Source organism: Thalassophryne amazonica, chromosome 19 (assembly GCF_902500255.1).
Source record: "Thalassophryne amazonica chromosome 19, fThaAma1.1, whole genome shotgun sequence".
NCBI lineage: Eukaryota > Metazoa > Chordata > Actinopteri > Batrachoidiformes > Batrachoididae > Thalassophryne > Thalassophryne amazonica.
The window spans coordinates 72,547,436-72,566,067 of NC_047121.1; the positions used below are offsets into that span (position 1 = coordinate 72,547,436).

Below are 18,632 nucleotides of genomic sequence, written 5' to 3' on the forward strand. Positions count from 1 at the left end.
CGAAATATTGCAGAATTGTCGGGCTTATATTTCCAAATGTTTGGGAGCTGGATTATGACATTATAATGTCAACTATGCAGATTTTTCTCAAAGATTTGACCATTATCTCTACAGAGATTTCCAGGAGTATAGAAGAGTGGCAGCACAAAGGCATTGTGTATTATTTTGCAATATTTTATCATAAAATAACATCAAGAATGTAGAGCAGGTAGCTGAGTGGATACGGAGCTGGTCTGCCAACATGTAGACCTAGGTTTAAATCCCGCTCGGTCTATGTTAGATAATATCTGTGCTAATTCCTTATTTTATGTTAGTGATCAAGTATTTACCTTTGTTATCTGATTGGAAGTTTCTGAAATCTGGTTTCAAGTTTAAACACGAGTTAAGTTTCACTTCCATCACACATGTGCAAGTTAAAGATACAGGGAGGGCTCCCCCTATCTGTGACAGCCAGTAACATACAGACAACCACACCCACTGTAACGCCCACATTGTATAAAAGTATTGTGTAAGCCACGTTCGTGGTCTTTCACAAGGTGGACTCTGTCGGTGAAGACCCAGGCCTGATGTTCAACGTGACCTTCAATAAATTCAAAATGAGGAATATATTGATTTGGTTCTTTGTAAGGGGCAGTAAATTACATAAAGAACTGGGAGAAATTACAGTCTACCTGTCTGTGTCCTTGGACAAACAAAGGACAAACTCCTTTGTCCCTCAGGCCATCAGACTGTACAACTCCTCACTCGGGGAGGAGGAGTAACAGGAAGACAGGACGGGAATGAGAGGAAGAGTAGTAACCAGTAAACCAGAAGCGATCAGTATGTCTGGAATATATATTTGTGTATTTATATTTATATTTGTAAACTGTTTTTTTTTACTTTCACTTTTGATGCTCTGTGTGCTTCTTACACTGTGTGCTGCATACAGTGCTGCTGGAACCTCAATTTCCCTGAGGGAGTCTTCCCAAAGGATCAATAAAGTTCTATCTAATCTAAAAATATTTAATCTCAGTCCACCTATCTGTAAATTGGGCCATGACTGGGGAAGTAGGTGGCATTATTGTAAATCGTTTTGAGCATCTGCTAAATGGAAAGTGCTATAGAAATGCAGTCCTTTTTGTGTTCTTCTTACCAGCATTTGATATAAATGATTTATTGATTGAGCTTTACATTGTCTCTCTAGCCCTATTGGTTCCTGTTTTTCAGACTGTATTTTTCATTACCTTGACCTTTGATCTGCTCCAAAAACTAAGCCTGATTATCTCTTCCAAGGGTGCACATCCCTGAAGATAATGGTTAGTAACAATCACAAACAGACATGTGATATTCACAGTTGCCTACAAAAGTAATCAAGCACACCATTTGAGGTACAGTAGTGTTCAGAATAATAGTAGTGCTATGTGACTAAAAAGATTAATCCAGGTTTTGAGTATATTTCTTATTGTTACATGGGAAACAGTACCAGTAGATTCAGTACTAATAGTAGCATCTGCTGTTGATGCTACAAACTCAAAGCTATTATGTTCAAACTGCTTTTTTATCAATCCTGTGAATCACTAAACTAGTATTTAGTTGTATAACTCATGATTTCTTCACATCTGCAAGGCATTCATTTTGTTGGTTTGGAACCAAGATTTTGCTGGTTTACTAGTGTGCTTGGGGTCATTGTCTTGTTGAAACACCCATTTCAAGGGCATGTCCTCTTCAGCATAAGGCAACATGACCTCTTCAAGTATTTTGACATATCCAAACTGATCCATGATACCTGGTATGCGATATATAGGCCCAACACCATAGTAGGAGAAACATGATGCTTGCACCACCATTCTTCAGTCTTCACTGTGAACTGTGGCTTGAATTCAGAGTTTGGGGGTCGTCTCACAAACTGCGGCCCTTGGACCCAAAAAGAACAATTTTACTCTCATCAGTCCACAAAATGTTCCTCCATTTCTCTTTAGGCCAGTTGATGTGTTCTTTGGCAAATTGTAACCTCTTCTGCACATGTCTTTTATTTAACAGAGGGACTTTGCGGGGGATTCTTGCAAATAAATTAGCTTCACACAGGCGTCTTCTAACTGTCACAGCACTTACAGGTAACTCCAGACTGTCTTTGATCATCCTGGAGCTGATCAATGGGTGAGCCTTTGCCATTCTGGTTATTCTTCTATCCATTTTGATGGTTGTTTTCCGTTTTCTTCCATGCGTCTGTTTTTCTTTGTCCATTTTAAAGCATTGGAGATCATTGTAGATGAACAGCCTATAATTTTTTGCACCTGCGTATAAGTTTTCCCCTCTCCAATCAACTTTTTAATCAAACTACACTGTTCTTCTGAACAATGTCTTGAACATCCCATTTTCCTCAGGCTTTCAAAGAGAAAAGCATGTTCAACAGGTGCTGGCTTCATCCTTAAAAGGGGACATCTGATTCACACCTGTTTGTTCCACAAAATTGACAAACTCACTGACTGAATGCCACACTACTATTATTGTGAACACCCCCTTTTCTATTTTTTTTTACTAATAGCCCAATTTCATAGCCTTAAGAGTGTGCATATCATGAATGCTTGGTCTTGTTGGATTTGTGAGAATCTACTGAATCTACTGGTACCTTGTTTCCCATGTAACAATAAGAAATATACTCAAAACCTGGATTAATCTTTTTAGTCACATAGCACTACTATTATTCTGAACACTACTGTACTCTGCCAGCTTTGTACCATGTGACATACAAAAACAACTATGGGCTAATTGTACTTCAGTGCAAACTTGGTACTTCCAGAAAACCTCCCTGTGATGCCACAGTATGTATGACAATGTTTCGGGCTTCTCAGAGAGTTTACAAAAGTATGTCAAAGTTTGAAATGAGGGGGAAGAAAAGCAATTCTTGAACATCTTTAGGATGCTACCATTGTTTAAACCAAACAGCATCACTGTGACTGGTTATCCAGGTTCATAATAGATATCTTCCTGGGCTCTCTAAGTTTTTAGAAGGTAAGAATGTATCAAACCATCAACTTCCAGGATGCATATCTGTGAAAGAACAGGATTTTAATCACCTGGAGACATTTGACAGTACCCAAGGAATATTTGTGTCATGTTCTCCTCATGTAATTCTGAGTTACTTTGTACATAGACACATGAGCTAACGCTATCGCACAGGACATAAATGATCAAAGCACAGTTTTTTCCAACTATGTTGTCCTCAAAAAAGACTTAGTCAAAACGTTCATTAAATAAAAGCATTTTGTAGAAGCTTTTTATTCAGTATGCAAACCCAGTACATAAGCCCAGCACCAGGTCCCTGCTGGAGACATTAACAGACCAAGTGTCACAGCTATTTCATTTTTATGCCCCCCGGTATGAAATATGGGGAGCGGGGGGGGGGATATTACGATCAGCATGTTTGTCTGTCTGTCCGTCCGTCTATTTTTGCTTGTTAGTGTGATATCTCAAGAACCAGTTGGCCAATTTCATTAATATTTAGCATAAGGTTGTACTACAGCAAGATATTCAAGATATTGTCTTTGCCACCCTTGTTGGCGCGATATCTCAAGAACTAGTTGACCAATCTCATTCATAAATTTAGCAGAAGGGTGTACTTGGGTGATCCCCCAACACCAGTCAGTTACAGTGTCCTTGAGGTCTATTTCAAGATCACAGCGAGATATTCAAGATATTGTCTTTGCCACCCTTGTTGGCGCGATATCTCAAGAACTAGTTGACCAATCTCATTCATAAATTTAGCAGAAGGGTGTATTTGGGTGATCCCAGGACACCAGTCAATCAATTCAATCAATTTTTTTTATATAGCGCCAAATCACAACAAACAGTTGCCCCAAGGCGCTTTATATTGTAAGGCAAGGCCATACAATAATTATGTAAAACCCCAACGGTCAAAACGACCCCCTGTGAGCAAGCACTTGGCTACAGTGGGAAGGAAAAACTCCCTTTTAACAGGAAGAAACCTCCAGCAGAACCAGGCTCAGGGAGGGGCAGTCTTCTGCTGGGACTGGTTGGGGCTGAGGGAGAGAACCAGGAAAAAGACATGCTGTGGAGGGGAGCAGAGATCGATCACTAATGATTAAATGCAGAGTGGTGCATACAGAGCAAAAAGAGAAAGAAACAGTGCATCATGGGAACCCTCCAGCAGTCTACGTCTATAGCAGCATAACTAAGGGATGGTTCAGGGTCACCTGATCCAGCCCTAACTATAAGCTTTAGCAAAAAGGAAAGTTTTAAGCCTAATCTTAAAAGTAGAGAGGGTGTCTGTCTCCCTGATCTGAATTGGGAGCTGGTTCCACAGGAGAGGAGCCTGAAAGCTGAAGGCTCTGCCTCCCATTCTACTCTTACAAACCCTAGGAACTACAAGTAAGCCTGCAGTCTGAGAGCGAAGCGCTCTATTGGGGTGATATGGTACTACGAGGTCCCTAAGATAAGATGGGACCTGATTATTCAAAACCTTATAAGTAAGAAGAAGAATTTTAAATTCTATTCTAGAATTAACAGGAAGCCAATGAAGAGAGGCCAATATGGGTGAGATATGCTCTCTCCTTCTAGTCCCCGTCAGTACTCTAGCTGCAGCATTTTGAATTAACTGAAGGCTTTTTAGGGAACTTTTAGGACAACCTGATAATAATGAATTACAATAGTCCAGCCTAGAGGAAATAAATGCATGAATTAGTTTTTCAGCATCACTCTGAGACAAGACCTTTCTGATTTTAGAGATATTGCGTAAATGCAAAAAAGCAGTCCTACATATTTGTTTAATATGCGCTTTGAATGACATATCCTGATCAAAAATGACTCCAAGATTTCTCACAGTATTACTAGAGGTCAGGGTAATGCCATCCAGAGTAAGGATCTGGTTAGACACCATGTTTCTAAGATTTGTGGGGCCAAGTACAATAACTTCAGTTTTATCTGAGTTTAAAAGCAGGAAATTAGAGGTCATCCATGTCTTTATGTCTGTAAGACAATCCTGCAGTTTAGCTAATTGGTGTGTGTCCTCTGGCTTCATGGATAGATAAAGCTGGGTATCATCTGCGTAACAATGAAAATTTAAGCAATACCGTCTAATAATACTGCCTAGGGGAAGCATGTATAAAGTGAATAAAATTGGTCCTAGCACAGAACCTTGTGGAACTCCATAATTAACTTTAGTCTGTGAAGAAGATTCCCCATTTACATGAACAAATTGTAATCTATTAGACAAATATGATTCAAACCACTGCAGCGCAGTGCCTTTAATACCTATGGCATGCTCTAATCTCTGTAATAAAATTTTATGGTCAACAGTATCAAAAGCAGCACTGAGGTCTAACAGAACAAGCACAGAGATGAGTCCACTGTCCGAGGCCATAAGAAGATCATTTGTAACCTTCACTAATGCTGTTTCTAGAGTCTAACCAAATACCGGCATCACTGAAAGCAGCCAAAGATAACGATACGTCTTTGGGATGGTTATGAGTAATTTTTTCTCTAATAGTTAAAATTTTGTTAGCAAAGAAAGTCATGAAGTCATTACTAGTTAAAGTTAATGGAATACTCAGCTCAATAGAGCTCTGACTCTTTGTCAGCCTGGCTACAGTGCTGAAAAGAAACCTGGGGTTGTTCTTATTTTCTTCAATTAGTGATGAGTAGAAAGATGTCCTAGCTTTACGGAGGGCTTTTTTATAGAGCAACAGACTCTTTTTCCAGGCTAAGTGAAGATCTTCTAAATTAGTGAGACGCCATTTCCTCTCCAACTTACGGGTTATCTGCTTTAAGCTATGAGTTTGTGAGTTATACCACGGAGTCAGACACTTCTGATTTAAAGCTCTCTTTTTCAGAGGAGCTACAGCATCCAAAGTTGTCTTCAATGAGGATGTAAGACTATTGACGAGATACTCTATCTCCCTTACAGAGTTGAGGTAGCTACTCTGCACTGTGTTGGTATATGGCATTAGAGAACATAAAGAAGGAATCATATCCTTAAACCTAGTTACAGCGCTTTCTGAAAGACTTCTAGTGTAATGAAACTTATTCCCCACTGCTGGGTAGTCCATCAGAGTAAATGTAAATGTTATTAAGAAATGATCAGACAGAAGGGAGTTTTCAGGGAATACTGTTAAGTCTTCTATTTCCATACCATAAGTCAGAACAAGATCTAAGATATGATTAAAGTGGTGGGTGGACTCATTTACTTTTTGAGCAAAGCCAATAGAGTCTAATAATAGATTAAATGCAGTGTTGAGGCTGTCATTCTCAGCATCTGTGTGGATGTTAAAATCGCCCACTATAATTATCTTATCTGAGCTAAGCACTAAGTCAGACAAAAGGTCTGAAAATTCACAGAGAAACTCACAGTAACGACCAGGTGGACGATAGATAATAACAAATAAAACTGGTTTTTGGGACTTCCAATTTGGATGGACAAGACTAAGAGACAAGCTTTCAAATGAATTAAAGCTCTGTCTGGGTTTTGGATTAATTAATAAGCTGGAATGGAAGATTGCTGCTAATCCTCCGCCCCGGCCCGTGCTACGAGCAGTCAATTACAGTGTCCTTGAGGTCTATTTCAAGATCACAGAGAGATGTTCAAGTTGTTGTCATTGCCACCCTTGTTAGTGTGAGCCCAAATAAGTCATTTTATTCCAAAGCAGCTCAACAGGTTTGTGAAGAGCCACTGTGTCATTCTGGTTCTGTGGTGGATCTGCTAGATTTGGATCTCCCTGAACAGTAACCATGTTGATGCACATTGGATCAGTGTATATGGTTGTTTGCTTTAACAGTTGTGCGTTAGAATATTTCCTGGTAATGGTGACTAGATCTCAAAGACTGTCTTCATATGTGTCGAGGCTCCAGGTGCAGTGTTGGCCCTTGGATTCTCTTGTTGGCCTGGTAGTCAGGCTATTGAACCCTTCCACCCACCTTCGCCACCAACTCTGCTTCATTATTATTCATATCAGGCTTTGTTAACTCTGTTTTTTTTCTCTCTCTCTCTCTTATTTCTCTTTTTACCACAGTGCCTGCTGCTCCAGCGCCAGCCAAGCCATTTGATGCCCTGCAGGACAGCCAGCTGTTTGATGCAGAAAATTCAGAGCCTTTGATGTCCTCTGGAGGGGGTTGTTCCTCCAACCACGATGGGCCCAGGAACAGGAGGACCTCTGAGGCAAACGCAGTGTCTGCCAGCCCCAAACGGTGGAAGTGTAATGGCTCATCACAGCGGCACAGAGCCAGAGGAACAGACGCTGCCGTTCTCTATGGGGTAATGTTGTTTTATCTTATAAATGCTGTGGGATGATTCCGTGGAAAATTTGAAGTTGGGAATGGTCCACTTAAGTGTTTGTTGCTTTGAAAGTGTTCATATCAATATCAATATCAATCAATATCAATAAAAAAAACTATATCAATAAAAAAATTGATTGACGATAATAATAATATTATTATTGTCATTATTACTAACTACTATGGTGGGAATTCTTCTTCTTATTATTATTATAGATATTCACTAATATATGACACCAATTACATAATAATAAAAAAGGAATATTGGTCACACTTGGTAGTGGTAATAATGTATGGGTGTTTGGGGGTGGGATTAAATAAGCTTGTCTTCTTCCCACCCCTTTTCGGGCTAAATGCGCGTGTATGTATGTATGTTTGTACGTATGTATTTCCTGTTCCTTTCAACCAAATGTGGGTAAATGTAAATGAGAAAGAAATGCTTATTTTGTAAAGCTCGAAATAAATAATCAAAAGTGAACCATCTTCTCTATGGATTATTATTTCTCCTTCTGTTTCTCAGACTGAGAGCACGAGCTCAGATGAAAGCGACTCCGACTGTTCAGTCAGTCCTCTGCGTCCCGTCCGCCTGAGACCCAGTTTCCCAGCAGATTCAAGCCAAAAGGAAGCCCCCCAAAACAAAGCAGGGAACTCAAACCATAACTGTGTTTGGGAAAATGTCGCAGACCCTAGTGTGCCGTCTGTTTTTGCTCGGGAGGAGTACCACAATGCTGTTCGTGGCTTGGGCAGTGCGAAAACTCTTTTTCAATGTTCGTCACAACCGCAGTTTTCCAGCACACCTGCAGCGTCATCCACTACCACATCGGCACTGGTTCCTGAGGAGTATCTGGCTGATGATTGGTTGGAGGATGACTTCGGGGAAATCCAACCTAAGAAGAAGAGGTTACGAGAGGAGGAGACTGACATGAGAGCAGAGACCGCTGCTTCGTCTTTTGCAGCCAGACATTACTGTCATCCAGATATCCGAAGTGAGTGTTGAAAAGAACGATTATTGCAACATGTTCAACTAAATTTCCTCACGCGACGCCATGGTGCTGGTGTCCGTCCACCCTGCTATCATCCACAATTCAAAAAATTGCTTCTCTTCCTGCAGTTACTATTTGATTTGGATCACAACTGCACACAATGTTCATGTTCTATGGCCCATTTAATTAATTTTCCAAAAAAAAGAATCCTGTCCTGCTAGTGCAGGACGTAACTGAAACAATCCTGAAAATGGTGATAAAAGCAACAAATTCAGCGCAAATACTTCTTAGACTTTCCTCTTGAAAAAACCGACTGGCCACTTGAATTTTCAACAGGCAGCCGGATATGGGTCAATTGAAGAATTACTCAGGGGTCAAAATTTAAAAATGTTCCAATCAAATTGAAAACTACTCCAAATTATTTTTTTCTGATCATAAAGATTCCAAAAAATATATAGTTGGATTATCTGTGACTGAATGTTCTGGAGTTATGGGGTAAAAAGAGCAAGAATGGTGACAAAGGTCTTTTTCAGTTTGTACAGGGGTCAGAAGTTAAAGTTGCTCCAATTTTGGTAAAAATGTGATGCAAATTATTGGTTGAAATAAAAGGATGAATAAATGGAATAGTTTTAACTGTGTTGAATGTTTTGGTCTCCAAACAAGGTCAACGTCCATTGGATTCTATGACATGTGACATGTTACCCTGTAACATGATTACCAAGCATGATACATGGTCCAAACTATTCCTTTTTAAAACCCTGTTAACTCAACTAATAATTTCCATCACTTTATACCAAAATTGGAGCAACTTTTAAACTGACCTTTGTCACCTTTCTTGCTGTTTTTACGCCATAACTCTATAACATTCAGTCACAGATTGTCCAAACTATACCTTATTGGAATCTTTATGATCAGGCAAATAATGTGATATAGTTGTCAATATGATTGAGCATCTTTTAATTTTGACCCCTGTGTAATTCTTCAATTGACCCCTACCTGACTGCCGATTGAAAATTCAAGTGGCCAATCAGTTTTTTCAAAAGAGGAATGTCTAAGGAGTATTTGTGCCGAATTTGTTGCATTTATCACCATTTGCAGGATTCCACTCTAAATAATTCTCTTATCTGCTGCACTATTCAGTTACTATCAGTTTTGGGCCAATCTTACACACATTGTTCCTCAGGTGGATCCTGCATCAACATTATGTGGAAGGTCCTATTGAAGGTCAAAGCTCGGATTCTATGGCCACTTCATGAGTTTCACAAATATCACTTCTACAAATTGGAGTCTGATTTGGACTATGTTTCCACACAGTGTTCCTCAGGTGGTCCTGCACCAAAGTTGTGCTGAAGGTCTTACTCATAGTCAGGTTTAAATGTTGGCAGAGTGAGTCTACATGAAACATGGTGTCATTGATACTTTGGTAGCATGGTGGATGAGTCGTTAGCACTGTTGCCTCACAGCAAGGAGCTTGTGGGTTTGATTCACACCTGGGGCCTTTCTGTGTGGAGTTTGCATGTTCTCCCCATGTTTGCGTGGGTTCTCTCCAGGTGCTCTGGCTTCCTCCAACATCCAAAGACATGCAAGTTAGGTGAATTGGAAACTTTAAAATAGCCATAGGTGTGCGTGAGGGTGTGAATGTCTTTGTCTGTCTATATGTGGTCCTGTGATAGACTGGCATCCTGTCCAGGGTACACCAGGGTGTACTCTGCCTCACACCCTATGACTGCTGGGATAGGCTCCAGCCACCTGTGACCCTTAATTGGAGTAAGCAGGTATAGAAATTGGATGAATGATACTTTGGTTTCACTGATTCATTTTGCTCTTCTTTGTCATCAGGTTCTGCAGGTCCTTCATCTTCCAGTAGAGGTCGTTCTCTGAAAAACAGTGGCTCATTGAAGCGTCACCAAGTCAAAATGACTCAGATGCCTGGAATGGTCAGACTGGGTAGACGAGAGGTCAGCAGGTCACACAGTCCCACCTTTACAGACGACAACTACGACACGAGATCTGAGACGCCTTCGCCACAACCACAAGTACTAACACAGGTGAAGGAGAACATCTGTGTCCTCTTTTGTAATGTGAAAGACTCTAAAACTTTAGAAAGCGATTCACCATGGGCCATCAGAGGAATGTCACTCTCAGGAATCTATGTTCATGCTGTATTAATGAGAGAGGATTGTAATTTAATTTAAAGGTGGCTGATTGTATTTTTTTAATGTTCACTTTAGGTTTTTGGGAATAGACAAATATGTGCTGACAGCGGCGTTTCTCAGCGACATGATGAATGTTATCAACTCACCAAAACATTGTTCTAAAGTCATAATATGTCTAAGACCATATCAAAATTTCAAAAAATCCTATATATTTCTCATGGTATATTCCAATTTTCCAGATATGTATGATCATTCATTCATTCATTCATTTATTTGTTTATTTATTTAGAGCTGTATCAGTGTAGCACTCATACTGTCACCAGTGTGTGATCCACACTGGTACCAAGATGACTAATAGTAGACACAGATGATGTGGATGGGTGAGCTCTCCAGATGCCTTCTTGTTATATATGGTAAAATTTTATTTCAGGGTCCAGCTCAAGCATTGGCTGCTCCCATTCCCACATCCCTTCCTACTCCAATCAGATTGAGGGTCAGAGTTCAGGAAGATGTCTTTCTCATCCCAATTCCACAAAGGTCAGTATGAAGTTTCTCTGTGAATGACCTTAGCCTCAACAGGGTGATGTGATTGGTTCTGAGAGTGTGGCAGTCTGCGTGTTCACCTGTTTAATTTAAAAACGTATGCTTAACTTAAACATTTCCACCTTGGTTTAGGTCTCATTTAGCGTCTTCCACCAATGATATAGAAGGCTTTTTTGCATCCACACACTTACACCCTGTTTAAACCGAGCCCATGGCAGAGTTGCGATTGAAAAATGGCCTCTGCTCACTGTCACTCTCACTGACTCCCACTGGGGTTGCAGGCTGGTCACAATGGGGTCTCCATGATCGGATAAAAAGATCCCTCTTCGTTGCCATCACTCCTCATTCGTCTCCAACAGGTGTGCAAGTATTGCACTGTGTACAATACTTGCACAAGTTGTGCAACCAGTTAACAGATACATGGGTCCCATAATCGGTCGTGATAAACTCTCGCGTCTTAACTGACCCTCATTTGATCCTATGTGTCGTAATAGACTCTCAATTGGTCCTGCATGGGGTTGCATTAATGATCATGGGTATTAACATATTTTACACTTGCACAATTTGGTTGCAATGCAAGCAAATAACAGATCAAAATGCAGACCAGCCAAGACTTGTGAGAGTTGACAAAATGTCATGATCTTGTAGGTCTTATATAGGTCTCAGTCCAGTGTAAACGGGGCATTAATTGAGGATACTTCCTCTTTCATCTCTATCGGCCTTCATCTAGTGATCCATAACTGGAGTTGAAAGTTTTCAGAAATGACCCCAGAAATGACTTTCACGGCTCTGGGATTTTGACCTTTGAGATAGAGAGAAGAAAAGCTTATGGAGTCATGCGGTTCCTGGAAAGAAGAGTTTGGAGATATTAAAGTCTTTTCAGGAGGGTGAAGGTCCAAGTGTTTAGACAGAGTCCTGATGCTTCCTTCCTGCCCTACTGTATGGCTGTGAGACCTGGGTCCTCTTTTATGAAGCGGTACAAAAGGAGATGGAGTGAGACGAAGGCTCGGTACTCAAACATTTGTCAAAGACTAAAAGTGGTGGCATGCTGTGGGGACAGACTAGGGACGTTAAACCCATCTAACTCTAGTGCAGAGGTCTAACATTTAGACCACTCAGCTGAGGTGGTTTAAGCCTGTTAGTCCTCATCAAAGGGTAATGACAGTGATGGTTGTGCTATAACAGACATGAGGCAACACCTATGTTGAGAGATAGAACTCTCTCAAAATGTTCACATTTTGGGCAATCTGATCTGAAAATCTATCTGAAAAATACTAATGATTTTAATATAGTTGTACACACTAGATAACCAATTATGCATTTTACTGCTACACTGTAATTAGGGAATAACTCTGTTGTGTCTGATGATTTGCGGACATTCATGTTAGCGGAGCTGGTAAAAAGGAGTTTTAAAATGGCTATTTATGACTGTAATCCAGCATGAACGTCCGCGAATCATCTGACCCAACAGGATTATTCCCATTCTAATCCAATTCCATCGTTTGCACAGTTTATTTTTCTGTAAGTAATTCGGTCAGCGCATTGTTGTGAAAGGGTGTGGTTGGCTCGTCAAAGCTTACTGTCGCAACAACGTCTTCATGCCAAACTGTAAAATCCGTGAGCAGACCAGCTTCATTGAGTTAAATCCACCGTAAATCCATCAATCAGTCCAGTTAAATCCATTACATCCACACATTTTGGGATCGTCGTCACTGCATTAGTTTCTGCCGGTCTCAGGTGACAGCGTCATTGTTGACACCTGCACAGCAACGTGGTCAGAGGGCGGAGTAGCACATCATATGTGAAACGGTTTTAACATTTTGCCACTGTTCACGTGATATTTTATGGTCTGAAATCTAACACAATTAACCAATCAGATTCGCGGAAAAAATGTAATTGGATTAGATTTGACTATTAACTAGCCTGCTGTATATAAACGTAACAGCCTGAATGTTCTTGTCCTTTATGTGTACATTTAAGGACTGCGATACACTCCATATTTATTCTACATACACAGATTAAATCATCACGTTTACAACTAGTTTTCTTGTCAATTCAGGTGATGGATACATGAACATTTCTAAGTATGGTACTGTGGGGGTAAATCTGTGTTACGTAAACCTCAAAAATTGGATGACTATACTGGAAGGAGGCTAGTGAGGGAGGCCACAAGACACCCATGGCAGCTCTCAAGGAATTATAGGCTTCTGTGGATGTAAGTGAATAAATTGCGAATGGTGCATTTTTGCAATGTGTTGCAGGAATGGATGTATATTAACAAATAGAATGAAGTTGACCACATAAAACATCAAATATCTTGGCTTCATATGGTCCGCAGTGAAACAGAAATCAATGTAAGGATCACAGCAGTTTTTATGTACTGTCTTTATTTTTTGCTTCCATATTGTCCCGACTTTTTCTTGATTTGGCTTTTTTTTACCTTCACATCGCAAACCGACTCCTCTAACCTGTTAGGCCACCACGGCACTCGTTTCAATTTGGGGGAAATAGTCGATTTCACACTTCTGACTTTTGTTTTAACCCACAATTCATTCCGCTGTGTTGCAGTGAGGCAGACTCGTGCACCGTGTCGTGGCTGTGCCAACAGGCAGCTCAGCGGTTTTACCAGAAGTGTGGCCTCCTGCCGCGCCTCTCTCTGCAGAAGGAAGGTGCTCTCCTTTCACCTCACGACTTGCTGCTTGCCGTCCTGCACAGTAACGAAGAGGTCAGGCCAGTTTGGGGACTGACTCGTACCCGAAGCCCGGTGTAACAGTTTATCTCGAGATAAACTGTTACACTGGGTTTTAGAGCAGTGTTGTCATGGTGCAATTAATTTCAGGTGCTTGCTGAAGTGTGTTCCTGGGATCTGCCTCCTCTGCCGGAGCGCTACAAGAAGGCCTGTGACAGCCTGGCAGTAGGTGAGGAATGCATGCGCACACACATGCACACACACAAAGGTGCACGTCTACATGGCGTGATAATACATCTGAGATGCGTTTTCTTTGTCATGACGGTTGCAGATGAGAACAAGCGTGTCACCCACCTGTGTGAGGTGCATGATGGGAGTTCCTCCATGGCAGTGTGCAGCCTCGGCTTGGCGCCATCTTCTCTCCACCCACTCCTTCGAGCCCTGAAGCTGCAGGCCAGCCTCACCGAGCTGCAGATTTGTGGCAACCGTCTCCATGACGACCTTCTTCCTGAACTGGTTGCCGCAACAGCCACCATGCCTCATCTTCGCTTGCTCAACATCTCTGCCAATCATATTACAGGGGAGGGGCTGGAGAAAGCAGCGAATGCTTTAAAGGGACAAAGCCATCCTGTGTTCCCGGTAAACACATGAGCTGAAAAAGATTTTTGAATTGAGTGAATGAATGAATTTTTCTTTTCGGTTGCTGCATTAATCAAAGTAAAAAACGTGGAAATAAACACATGACTCGTGTCAGAACACTGCAGCTAAACCCACACAGAGCTCTTTGACTGACACAGGATATGAATTATAAAAATAAAACAAAGGTTATGGTGAGTTTCTGTGTATTCATCTGTGGTGCATCCAGAAAGTATTCACAGCGCTTTGCCTTTTGAATGAATTTCATCCATTTTGAAATAAGGCTGTATAACATAACAAAATGTGGAAAAAGTAAAGCACTGTGAAATAGTTTCCGGATGCTCTGTATTTATATTTTTAAGTTTATATATTATAAAACATCTGACATGTGGCGTGCTGTCAGGTGACTGACAAAAGTCACATTTAAAAAAAAAAAAAAGTCCTGACGTGAACTGTAAAAGTCATGTCTAAAAATCTTTCTGTGTAGGCTCTCAGTTGTCCAGGTGGTTTCCATAGTAGAGAAGCTTGAATCTTCGACTGGACTGGGTTGCTTGACGCGAGGACGTTTCGCTTCAAATCGCAGAAGCTTCCTCAGCTAAAATTCTTGCTCTGGTGGTCTGACTTCTGTCTTGACTCTTGTAGAGAAGAATAATCAAGAAGTCACAAAAGCTGGAGTTTTAAACCTAACCAGACCCCTCCTACCAAGAGGCAGACTGCTATAGGCTAGTGACTTGTTTAGTTTATTAGACTATTGTTTAGCTATTGCTATTGTTTAGTCACTAGTCAAGACCTGTCGTGGTGGATGCTGCAACATACGGCACTAACACATGGTCCCAGATCTGACCTGCAGCAAGAAGGTCCCTTCTAAAATGTTGCTTCAGCTAATGTGCACAAAGTTAACAAACGTGCATGAGACCTGACTGAGGATTCCCCTCACCGATTGTTGTTTGTTCTGTTCCAGTGCCTGGAGGAGCTTGACCTCAGCTTGAACCCACTAGGTGACTGTGTAGCTGAATCTCTGTCCTGTTTGCTGTCCTGCTGCCCTCTGCTGGCCACACTGTCTCTGCAGGCGTGTGGCCTCACCGCTCGATTTCTTCAGCAGCATCGACTACTGCTGGCCGACGCTTTAGCAGGTAACAGATGGCGCCACGTCCTCTGTTAATCGCTCATTTGCATGAAGAACTGTTGGGTGTTATAGAGCTGCTGATGCATGATGTTTCATTTGTAGCTCTAATTTAATGCCGTCCTTTGACCCTTCAGGCACAGGTCACCTGAAGTCCGTTAGTCTATCCCACAATACACTGGGCTCAACCGGCTTCGAGCTCCTGTTAAAGACGCTGCCGCTGCACTGTCTCACACACCTCGACCTGTCTGCAGTCCGCAGAGGGTCTGATGCCCCGGCGCTGGAACACATCGCCAAAGTTGTATCTCAGGTGCGCAAAACACGTGCAGTACGTCAGATTTTTATGTTGTCACTCTGAATGAGTTCATTAATCTTCCATGACAGGGTGGATGTTCACTGACACACTTGAGCCTGGCAGCAAACGGCTTGACAGACAGCAGTGTCACCACACTGGCCAGGTCTGTGTCTTTTTTTTTTTGCTGTAACATGGTGGTTTGAGCTCTGTTAAGAGTGCAGCCAGACGTCATGATGATTTTGCGTGTTTCTTTCGTTTTTTAACTTGTCTGCACCTCTGTCTAGGTCCCTGCCTTTCTGTCCAACTCTAGTGAGTCTGAACCTATCAGGGAATCCATCTGTTACCTCAGAAGGGCTTCACAGCATCTTGATCTCCCTCAGAGAGGCTTCTCGACCTTTGAAACTCCTGAACCTCCAAGGTACGGTTTGTTTCTGTTGACAGCCATATGAGCCAAGACGTACCTTCTTTTTTAGGGTAGAACAAACAGGAATGCCATGTGCTGCTGCATCTCTTTCAGGTTGTCGAATATCTGGACCCTGGAACAGCACCGATCTGGAGGGTTTATCAGACCAAGTCAGAGATCTCCGCCTCTGTTCACAGGGACTCAACAAACTGGACCGTCAGGCTTTAAAACAGAATCTGGACCACCAGAACTCACTCATCTTAGACCGAAACACTAAATGCTTCTTGTCTTCTTCCGCCTCTTCGTGAAGACTGTCTTCTCCTCATCCCTTCACATACAGAAAACCTCAGGATGATGGCAGGTCTTTGTTTTTGCTGTCCCAGTGTGTGCCGTATTTAAGCCTGCACACAGCTTTTAGTGTCAGAGAACGATCCTTTTTAAGGCCCCATTAGCACATATCTGCAAATGGATCAACATACTGCCTGAAACAAAAACAGCTGCTAACAGTATATCTGTGGACTTGGTTTATATGGAATTAGAGTCATATCTGTTGTGCGTCTTATCTGTGTAGCATGTAAAGAGAAAAATGTTTGTGTTTTGATTTAAAGTAATTATAATTAAAGCAACTGATTATTGGTTGCTCGTTTGTTTTTCAGTGACCCAGTTTTAATCTCAATTTTAATCTGGTTTGATGTGATCACCAAGACTTTCTGCCCCACCTTGACACTTGATGGGGCAGGTCCCACTCATTTGTGGTATTGTGGTATCAATATACCACGGTTTGTCTCATCAAGCTGTGTGAGGCAGGAAACCCAGTGTAATTGGAAGTGGCTGACATTTACGTGTGAACAACTTAGAGTGGAGAGTTACATGGTGAATTATATCCGAATTATGTCTGAATGACTCCAGATGTATTTATTTTGATAATTCGACATAGCATGAAATCAACCAACCGGTCTGTTATCACCTTTAAGAGCCAGAGTGAGCCAGGTTTCTCACAGACTCAAGTGAGAGAGGTTCTCTGGCCATTTTACAGGTCTTTGCTGCCAAAATCCTCCAAAGCTCCCTGAGGTGAAGCAGTGAAGCTTTACAATTTCCCATTTGTGTTTTATTGCATTTAATGGTTCTTTTCCATTTTGTTTCATTGGTTATCTTAGCAGATGTAAGCGCATTGTGAATCCGCCTATATAAGGCATATCTACTTTTAGTGCCATATCAGTAGCAGCTGGATGTTAGACCAGTTTTTTGCTGGTCTGTGGTCCAATTTCATTCTGTGGCTTATTTATAACAATACACAAACACTTTCTGACTTTAGTAGAGAAGCTTTAATCTTCGACTGTACTGGGTTGCTTAACGCGAGGACGTTTCACTTCAGATCGCCCTGACACTGGGTCAAGACAGAAGTCAGAGTACCACAGCAAGAATTTGAGTTGAGGAAGCTTCTGCGATTTGAAGCGAAACGTCCTCACGTCAAGCAATCCAGTCCAGTCGAAGATTCAAGCTTCTCTACTATGGAAACCACCTGGACAACTGAGAGCCTTCACAGAAACTTTCTGACTTTTTATTTATTTATAATCCACAAATCTCAAATTTAAGTGTTGCCGTGAAGACGTCTGTCAGTCGTATCGCTGCAAAAGCCTCAAGAATTTTATATTTACTCAGAAATTTTCTGTCCCATGTAATAATCAAGTCGCGGAACATTTGCATCGCTGCATCCACGATGCCACAGGACGGCACTGGCAGTTCTTTGTTGGTAAAAGTTGAATTGAATTGGGGGAAAATGATTTTATCTTGAAGATGTATAGTTTTAGGCATACTGAAAACAGAACGCTAATGCACAAACAATTTCTTGTATTTTTTTTTCTAAGTGTAATAATTCAGTTTGTACCAAAGTCTTACATACTTTGAAAACACAGCTCATTTCTAAATGTCTGAATTATGTGGCCAAAGAAATAGTTTTTACTGTGCATGCAATGCTGGTTTTCTTTCAGGTTTTAGAAAAAACTAATGCCTGAAGATATTTCTATTCAGAATATTACAGTAGTGTTCAGAATAATAGTGCTATGTGACTAAAAAGATTAATCCAGGTTTTGAGTATATTTCTTATTGTTACATGGGAAACAAGGTACCAGTAGATTCAGTAGATTCTCACAAATCCAACAAGACCAAGCATTCATGATATGCACACTCTTAAGGCTATGAAATTGGGCTATTAGTAAAAAAAAAAAAGTAGAAAAGGGGGTGTTCACAATAATAGTAGCATCTGCTGTTGAAGCTACAAACTCAAAACTATTATGTTCAAACTGCTTTTTTAGCAATCCTGTGAATCACTAAACTAGTATTTAGTTGTATAACCACAGTTTTTCATGATTTTTTCACATCTGCGAGGCATTAATTTTGTTGGTTTGGAACCAAGATTTTGCTGGTTTACTAGTGTGCTTGGGGTCATTGTCTTGTTGAAACACCCATTTCAAGGGCATGTCCTCTTCAGTATGAGGCAACATGACCTCTTCAAGTATTTTGACATATCCAAACTGA

General features: G+C 41.1%; 1 protein-coding gene across 2 annotated transcripts in view; it reads left to right on the forward strand.

Annotated features, from left to right (window-relative positions):
• The window catches only part of tonsl (tonsoku-like, DNA repair protein), a 32,318-nt gene extending 15,585 nt beyond the window's left edge, over positions 1-16,733 (forward strand). The window contains exons 17-28 of one of the 2 annotated variants that reach the window (XM_034159494.1): positions 7,005-7,246; positions 7,787-8,252; positions 10,089-10,297; positions 10,836-10,942; positions 13,517-13,673; positions 13,788-13,866; positions 13,969-14,276; positions 15,235-15,406; positions 15,534-15,706; positions 15,781-15,854; positions 15,976-16,109; positions 16,209-16,402. In XM_034159494.1, the coding sequence (XP_034015385.1) occupies positions 7,005-7,246; positions 7,787-8,252; positions 10,089-10,297; positions 10,836-10,942; positions 13,517-13,673; positions 13,788-13,866; positions 13,969-14,276; positions 15,235-15,406; positions 15,534-15,706; positions 15,781-15,854; positions 15,976-16,109; positions 16,209-16,402 (2,315 nt within the window). Of the gene's footprint in view, positions 1-7,004; positions 7,247-7,786; positions 8,253-10,088; positions 10,298-10,835; positions 10,943-13,516; positions 13,674-13,787; positions 14,277-15,234; positions 15,407-15,533; positions 15,707-15,780; positions 15,855-15,975; positions 16,110-16,208 lie in introns of both variants that reach the window. The other variant, XM_034159493.1, reaches the window with a different exon arrangement.
• Positions 16,734-18,632: the final 1,899 nt, after the last annotated feature.